Below are 8,777 nucleotides of genomic sequence, written 5' to 3'. Positions count from 1 at the left end.
CTCAAAACAGGTAAACCAACACAAAGTCCATTGGCATGACAGTCTCAATAAAGAACACATAAAGGCAACAACTACTCAACTATCTACGTACAAAAAGAAAATGTGGCCGCTTTTTGATTTAGAAGAAGAATATGCCAAACATCCGCACATTGATCGCCACGAAGTTCAAAAACTTCATCAATGGCTGAGAGCTCAACCCCATATGCCCGAGTTGTTGGAACGTGAGGTCCTAATCTTCTACCATGCCTGTCAATACCAAATGGAGTATACAAAAGAGGTTATCGATAAGTACTATACATTTCGTACCCAAACCAACGAGTTTTTTGGTGACTTGGACATTGAATCGCCACAATTGGTTTTGGCCCAAAAAGCAGTGTAAGTTGATGGAAAGTGTAAACCACTTTGTGCTTTCTTCTTAAAATCTCAAAATTTTTTGGCAGAGCGGTATGTCCCTTGAGTAATAACACCCCCGAGGGATATTGTGTCATAGTGGGTAAACTATTGGAATTTGATCCACCCAAGTTCGAACTAGCTGCTGCTCTTAAATTGTAAGTATTTTCAAATTGTTAAGTTTATTGGCAGTTCAACAGATCATCTTACTCCGAAATAAAATGTAATCGAAATTTGATTTGTATACTCCTCCCCATATGATGTTAGGTAGACTAGTTTTGTTGCACAGTTTGCTACACTTAGTCATAATCGACCCTGCAAATGCATATTTGCCCCTGAATATTACATTAAGCAAACAGGGGCAAACATCGCACACATCAATGAGTGCTGTCCGACTCAAGTTTAAGCTCAATGATAAAACAGTAGAGCTGGCAAAATATCAATGGCACTATCGATTTTTAATTTTTTGACAGAATATCGATTATTATTTATTTCGATGGATACTATCGCAAAAGTTAAATTTTTTGGAAAACTAAACAAAAATAAGCAATCCGCCTATAGAGGGCGCAATTTTCATCCGATTAGGCTAACATTTCCATCCAACTAAAGTCAGTTGGTTAGCATTGGTTTTATTTAGTCTGTGCATTGATATTGCTTCCATATGAATCGATCTCCCGACTTGTACTTCTCGTTTTCGTTTGAAATATAGGTGATGGGAAATTAATGACAGCATCGATATTAATTATTAAACCTCTCGAAAATATCGAATGTTGCTATTATCGATAGTTTGCCAGCTCTATAAGGCAGCTCCTCTTTATAGCCGAGTCGGAACGGTGCACCGCAGTGCGACACCTGTTGAGGAAAAAGTTTTTACGTGGCATAGCACCTCACAAATTTCGCCAGTATTAGGAGGAAATCGTTGAACATTTTTTCCGATTTTCTCGAAAGGATTCGAACCCAAGCGTCATGCTAACCTCTACGCTATGGTGGCCTAAGACCCTGCAAAGTATATATTCTTGATCTATTGGATAAAAAGAAGGACGAAAGGAATGAAGACTAATTAAATGAAAGAAACAAGGGTGGTCGGAAAGAATATGGGAAAGTATTGAAAGAGGAATGAAGAGAAGTATGGAAGAAAAGATGGAAGGAAGGTTATAGGAAAAGATAGATGCAAGGAAGGAAATGTGGAAGGAAGGTAACAGGAGGACTTAAAGAAAGGCTGGAAGGAAGTATGGAAGAGAAATTACTGGATAGGTTGACAATGGAATCGGAGAAGGAAGTATTGAAGGAGGGATGAACGAAAAGTTGGGAAGAAAGAGGGATGGCCGGAAGGAACAATGGAAGAAATATTATTGGATATAAAGAAGGAAGTATTAAAGTAAGAATGGATGTATGGTTTGGAGGAAGGAAAGGAGACATGAATTATAGAATGAAGAATGGCAGGAGGTATGGATGGATGAAAGGAAGGCAGGCAATATGGATGGAAGGAGGGATGGCTAAAAGAATGGAAAGAGATATGGAAGGATGAAAGAAAGGCAGGCAATATGAATGGAAGAAAAGATAACAGAAGTGGTAAAACAAAGGATGGAAGGAGAGACGAAAGGAAGGTAGAAGGGATTGATGGAAGAAAGGTCTGAAGGAAGGATGGAAAAAAGATGGAAGGAGAGATAAAAGGTTGGATGGAGGGATGGAAGGATCGATGAAAAAAAGGGTTGAAAGATGGATGGAAAAAAGATAGATGAGAGGTGAAAAGAAGAATGTAAGAAAGATAACTGGATGAGCTAAGGAAGGAAAAGAAAATGTTGAAAAAAGTAGAAATTATTGAAAGAGAGATAAATTGAAAGGTGGGGGGAAGGAATGATGGAAGGAAAGAATGAAATAAGGATAGAAGAAAGAATCGATGGATCTAAGGATGGATGGAAGGAACGATAGAAGGAAGGGTTAAAGGAGGGTTGGAAGAAATGATGGAAGACAGGAAGAATGAAATAAGTATGGAAGAATAAATCTAAGGGTGGATGGAGAGTTGGATTTAAGGATGGATGGAAGGAAGAAACGATGGCATCAAACTCGGAAAAAAATGTATTGAAGAAGCTGTGGACGGAGGATATGAAAAGGAAGTTTGGATGAAAGGAAGTATGAAAGGAAGGATGGAATGAAGGTTGGAGGGAAGAAGGATGGAAGGAAGGATGGAAGGAAGGATGAAAGGAAGGATGGAAGGAAGGATGGAAGGAAGGATGGAAGGAAGGATGGAAGGAAGGATGGAAGGAAGGATGGAAGGAAGGATGGAAGGAAGGATGGAAGGAAGGATGGAAGGAAGGATGGAAGGAAGGATGGAAGGAAGGATGGAAGGATGGAAGGATGGAAGGAAGGATGGAAGGAAGGATGGAAGGAAGGAAGGATGGAAGGAAGGATGGAAGGAAGGATGGAAGGAAGGATGGAAGGAAGGATGGAAGGAAGGATTGAAGGAAGGATGGAAAGACGCATGGAAGGAAGGATGGAAGGAAGTATGGAAGGAAGGATGGAAGGAAGGATTGAAGGAAGGGAGGATGGGAGGAAGGAAGGATGGAAGGAAGGATTGAAGGAAGGGAGGATGGGAGGAAGGATGGAAGGAAGGATGGAAGGAAGGATGGAAGGAAGGATGGAAGGAAGGATGGAAGGAAGAATGGAAGGAAGGATGGAAGGAAGGATGGAAGGAAGGATGGAAGGAAGGATGGAAGGAAGGATGGAAGGAAGGATGGAAGGAAGGAAGGATGGAAGAAAGGATGGAAGGAAGGATGGAAGGAAGGATGGAAGGAACGATGGAAGGAAGGATGGAAGGAACGATGGAAGGAAGGATGGAAGGAAGGATGGAAGGAAAGTTGGAAGGAAGGATTGAAGGAAGGACGGAAGGAAGGACGGAAGGAAGGATTGAAGGAAGGACGGAAGGAAGGATGGATGGAAGGATGGATGAAAGAAAGGAGGAATAATAGGAAAGATGGAAGGATGGGTGGAAGAATGGATGGTAAGAAGGATGGAAGGAAGGATGGAAGGAAGGATGGAAGGAAGGATGGAAGGAAAGATGGTTGGAAGGATGGAAGCAAGGATGGAAGGAATGATGGGTGGAAGGAAGAGTGGAAAGAAAGGTTGAAGGAAGGATAGAAGGTAGGATGGAAAGATGGATGAAAGGAAGGTTAGGAGGGTAGAAAGAATGGTGGAGGAAAAGAAGGAAGATCGGAAAGTAAGAAGAAAGTATTGAAGGACGGGTGGAATGAAGGATACAATATGGAAATGTGAATCGAAGGAAGAAAGAAGAGAAATCAGGGATTATGGTAAGATGAATAGAAGGAAGGATAGAGAAGGAAAGAAGGAAAGAAGGAAGGATGGAGGGAAAGATGGAAGGAAGGATGGAAGGAAGGATGGAAGGATGGAAGGATGGAAGGAAGGATGGAAGGAAGGATGGAAGGATGGAAGGATGGAAGGATGGAAGGAAGGATGGAAGGATGGAAGGAAGGATGGAAGGAAGGATGGAAGGAAAGATGGAAGGAAGGATGGAAGGAAGGATGGAAGGAAGGATGGAAGGAAGGATGGAAGGAAGGATGGAAGGAAGGATGGAAGGAAGGATGGAAGGATGGAAGGAAGGATGGAAGGAAGGATGGAAGGATGGATGGAAGGAAGGATGGAAGGAAGGATGGAAGGAAGGATGAAAGGAAGGATGGAAGGAAGGATGGAACGAAGGATGGAACGAAGGATGGAAGGAAGGATGGAAGGATGGAAGGAAGGATGGAAGGAAGGATGGAAGGAAGGATGGAAGGATGGAAGGAAGGAAGGAAGGATGGAAGGAAGGATGGAAGGAAGGATGGAAGGAAGGATGGAAGGATGGAAGGATGAAAGGATGGAAGGATGGATGGAAGGAAGGATGGAAGGAAGGATGGAAGGATGGAAGGAAGGATGGAAGGAAGGATGGAAGGAAGGATGGAAGGAAGGATGGAAGGAAGGATGGAAGGAAGGATGGAAGGAAGGATGGAAGGATGGAAGGAAGGATGGAAGGAAGGATGGAAGGAAGGATGGAAGGAAGGATGGAAGGATGGAACGAAGGATGGAACGAAGGATGGAAGGAAGGATGGAAGGAAGGATGGAAGGAAGGATGGAAGGAAGAATGGAAGGAAGGATGGAAGGAAGGATGGAAGGAAGGATGGAAGGAAGGATGGAAGGAAGGATGGAAGGATGTAAGGATGGAAGGATGGATGGAAGGATAGAAGAAAGGATGGAAGGATGGAAGGAAGGATGGAAGGAAGGATGGAAGGAAGGATGGAAGGATGGAAGGATGGAAGGTTGGAAGGATGGAAGGAAGGATGGAAGGATGGAAGGATGGAAGGATGGAAGGATGGAAGGATGGAAGGAAGGATGGAAGGAAGGATGGAAGGAAGGATGGAAGGAAGGATGGAAGGAAGGATGGAAGGATGGAAGGATGGAAGGAAGGATGGAAGGAAGGATGGAAGGATGGAAGGATGGAAGGATGGAAGGATGGAAGGATGGAAGGAAGGATGGAAGGATGGAAGGATGGAAGGAAGGATGGAAGGAAGGATGGAAGGAAGGATGGAAGGAAGGATGGAAGGAAGGATGGAAGGAAGAATGGAAGGAAGGATGGAAGGAAGGATGGATTGAAGGAAGGATGGAAGGAAGGATGGAAGGATGGAAGGAAGGAAGAGTGGGAAGAAAGATGGAAGGATGGAAGGAAGGAAAGATGGAAGGAAGGATGGATGGAAGGAAGGATGGATGGAAGGATGGATGGATGGAAGGAAGGATGGATGGAAGGAAGGATGGATGGAAGGAAGGATGGATGGATGGAAGGAAGGATGGATGGAAGGAAGAGTGGGAAGAAAGGTTGAAGGAAGGATAGAAGGAAGGATAGAAGGTACGATGGAAAGATGCATGGAAGGAAGGATAGAAGGATAGAAGGTATGATGGAGGGAAAGAAGGGAGGTCGGAAAGTAATAAGTAGGTATTGAAGGACGGGTGGAATGAAGGATACAATATGGAAGTGTGCATCGAAGGAAGAAAGAAGAGAAATCAGAAGAAAGGATGGAAAAAAGAATGCTAGAAATATTAAAGAATGGGTAAAAAAAGAAGCAGGATCGGGAAGTAAGTAGAAAGTGTTGAATGACGGGTGGAATGCAAGATACAAAATGGAATTTGAAATGGAAGAAAGAATGATTGATATATTAAACTATGAGTAAAGGAAAGTGAGGAAAAAAGGTAGGTCTGAAAGTAAGAAGAAAGTGTTGAAAGATGATTGGAAGGAAGGAAGAAGCGAAACCAGGGAATGGGAAGGTAGGATAGAAGAAAAGGAGTAAAGTTGGAAGGATGGTGGAAAGGATAGAAGTAAGAAACGAACAATGGTAAACAGCAAGCACAGAAGGAAGGAAGAAAGTATGGAAGCAAGTTTATATAAATATAATCCAAAGTGTCCATTCAAAGAGTTTGCCACACTTGTCCACTAATTTGAATGTCAAGTACTTACTCTGCCCTCAAATTCTACTTTTTCCGAGAACCATATAGTCGTAGCTCAGAGATAATCATTCCGGCCTAAGATGCTGAACGCCTGGGTTAGATTGCTATTGATTGAAAGTCAGTTAATTTATTTTTTTGCGTTGGTTATCCCCTCCTTTATGTTGGCGACATTTATAAGGTACTATGCCATGTGAAAACTTTTCCCCTAAGAAGTGTCGCCTTACGGAATGACATTGGGAGTCAGCAATTAAAATGAGTTTAAACTAGAATCGGACAAGATTCATTGATATGTGTGGGTGTTATTAGCGTGCAGCGACTCTCAGACGTTTGACCTAAAATTGAATTGTCAGATTAGTGCTTTGCTTTATACCTCTTATTTGAGAACCGGTTTGGGAAGATGATATGATAATAAAATTCCTCTTATTTGAGAACCGAATTAGGAAGATGACATCTCCGTTTAGGGTGTTTTTGGAAATGGTGCTGTCCTTTATCACACTTGACCCCAATTTGAATAACATAGCAGACACTAGACCTTATATTGTATTGTCATATTTTTACTTTTCCTTACAATAACTTTAAATTAGTTACATATTGTTTAAATCGATCCAAATGATTAAATGTAAGAGTAGTCCTGTTCAAAGCACAAATCCCATTTATCTTTCGAACATCTTCAAATTTGGCACAGACGTTTTTATTGGCCAGAGAGACAAAGCCTATTGAAAATGGAGGAAATTGGTTCAGATTCAGATATAACTCCCATATATGTGTTCTACCCGATTTTCACTTAGGGCCATTGTCAGCGCATTTCTCTACCGATCTTCTCTCTCATAATTTCTTCTTTGTGCCTTAACTGTGTGTGGGAATTTCGATCGAAATCTGTTCAGATGTAGATAAAGCTCTCATATATATGTTCGCCCGATTTGGAGCAATATTGCAATAATCCAATAATTTTTTCACTGATCCCCAAGGATTCTGGCCCATACAACCCTCTTATAACTGTTGGCATTTCAATTGAATTTAATCAAAATCGGTGCAGTAGTCGCCTGTAGATATCAAAATTTTGCAAGGATTTGTCAATGGTTTGGTATGAATTCTATTTATTACCCATCTGGTCAGCCCTGAAGAGTTTCATAAACCAATAACGCCAAATTTATACTTAGGTTTAGGATCGCATAAAGTTGGCACCACCGGACCTTTGCATTACTACTCTATTTAGTTGTGGTTTTTCAGAGTTTTTGCCCAACAAGAAATTTTAACACAAGGCACCCAACTTTATCCGGGCTTTGTGATAATCATTGACATGATTGGAGTAACATTTGGTCATATTGCTCGCTTAAATCCAATGCAGCTAAAGAAGATCATCTATTTCTTGCAGGTGAGATAATTATAAAAATATGCCAGGTGAAAGGCACTAGTCAGAGTTTACGCTTAAAAAATAATTTTATTCTCTACCAATTCTCAGGAAACAGCACCGATCCATCTTACCGCAGTGCACTTCGTTAATCCTTCTTCCACTATGGGAAAACTTATGGGTCTGCTGAATCTCTTCATTAAAAAGGAGCTGAGGCAATTTCTAATGGTTCACTCAAGTATGGATAGCTTGTACAAGCACATACCTCACCCTGTATTGCCCAGGGATTATGGAGGTGATGATTTATCTATTGCCGAACTGGCAGGTGGGTTCATAAATGTTCAAACATCTAACAGAAAATTTTTGTAAATGTTTTTTATTTTAGCAAATGTCTATGAGAAAGTTCACAAATATCGCCTAGATATCATTGACTACAACAACAGTAGGCGTGTTAATGAAAAATTACGTCCAAAACCCGAGGCCAATGGCTTTATGCGCATGTGGCAAAGTGTTTGGCAATCAAAGTGATGTTATGTGAATAATTTAAGTTACATTTAAAAAAGTTTATGTAGGAGATCTGATATACGAATATAAAGAAAATAAAATCGAAAAATAAAGGAAAATTTTTTCAAACAGGACATATATTATGGCGGTCGAACTCATAAATCTAGCCGCTCCAAATTTTGCAAGAATAATGCTTATAACTGCAAATTTGCAAATGTATCATATTGGTTCAGATTTGAATAAAGCTCCCATGGTCCTTCGACTTGACATCTTGAGCCCCTCGAAGCCGCTTTGTTATCCAATTTGGCTGATATTTTGCACGTAATATTCTGTTACGACTTCTCACATTCGTGATAAGTATGGTCCAAATCTGTGCTTAACCCTAGCGCTCACATAAACAGATCTTCTCTTTAGACATTTTGAAGCCCTAAAGCAGCAGTTGTTATCCTCTTTGGCTGAAATTTTGCACAATGACTTCTGCTATGGTCTCCAACATTCGAACTAATTATGGTCCGGATCGGTCCTAATGCTAATATTGCCCATGAAAATTCCATTAAGGAACAGGGGCAAACTTCTCACATATCAATGAGTGCAGTCCGATTCAAGTTTTAAGCTCATTGATAAGGGGCCTGCTTTTTAAAGCCGAGTCTGAACGGCGTGCCGCAGTGCGACACCTCTTTTGAGGAGAAACTTTTACATGGCTTAGGTTAGGTTGAATGGGTCGCCCACCAAAGGTGAGTTCACTCGGAGGCCAGTTTGGCCCAATGTGGTACCCTAGAGAGAGAAAGGGAAGAAAAAAAAGAAAATGTGAGACCTCGTACTAGAGGTTATACACGAATAAAAGAAAAAGACAGGAGGAGTGGAGAAACCCGAGCGGGAGGTGAAGAACCGCCCTTCCCTACGCAACCATTGACCTACCTACGCCAGAGCCGTCCGTCCGTCTGTCTGTCGAAAGCTCGCTAACTATCGAAGGAATAAAGCTAGGCGCTTGAAATTTTGCACAAATACTTTTTATTTGTGTAGGTCGGTTGGGATTGTAAAT

At 41.5% G+C, this 8,777-nt stretch overlaps 2 protein-coding genes across 2 annotated transcripts; both read left to right on the top strand.

The window, feature by feature from the left end:
• Nucleotides 1-7,264, top strand: LOC106083773 (uncharacterized). The gene is made up of 3 exons (XM_059361726.1): nucleotides 1-375; nucleotides 441-548; nucleotides 7,111-7,264. The coding sequence occupies exons 1-3, from the start codon at nucleotides 101-103 to the stop codon at nucleotides 7,262-7,264; spliced, it is 537 nt and encodes a 178-aa protein (XP_059217709.1). The 5' UTR covers nucleotides 1-100.
• An 81-nt stretch (nucleotides 7,265-7,345) lies between these two features.
• LOC131994951 (uncharacterized) lies at nucleotides 7,346-7,825 on the top strand. The gene is made up of 2 exons (XM_059362208.1): nucleotides 7,346-7,556; nucleotides 7,617-7,825. The coding sequence occupies exons 1-2, from the start codon at nucleotides 7,397-7,399 to the stop codon at nucleotides 7,757-7,759; spliced, it is 303 nt and encodes a 100-aa protein (XP_059218191.1). The 5' UTR covers nucleotides 7,346-7,396; the 3' UTR covers nucleotides 7,760-7,825.
• Nucleotides 7,826-8,777: the final 952 nt, after the last annotated feature.

This window comes from Stomoxys calcitrans, chromosome 2, assembly GCF_963082655.1.
Source record: "Stomoxys calcitrans chromosome 2, idStoCalc2.1, whole genome shotgun sequence".
Classification (NCBI taxonomy): Eukaryota; Metazoa; Arthropoda; class Insecta; order Diptera; family Muscidae; genus Stomoxys; species Stomoxys calcitrans.
The sequence above is the reverse complement of the archived record's forward strand: the minus strand, read 5'-3'. Positions and strand labels throughout refer to the sequence as shown.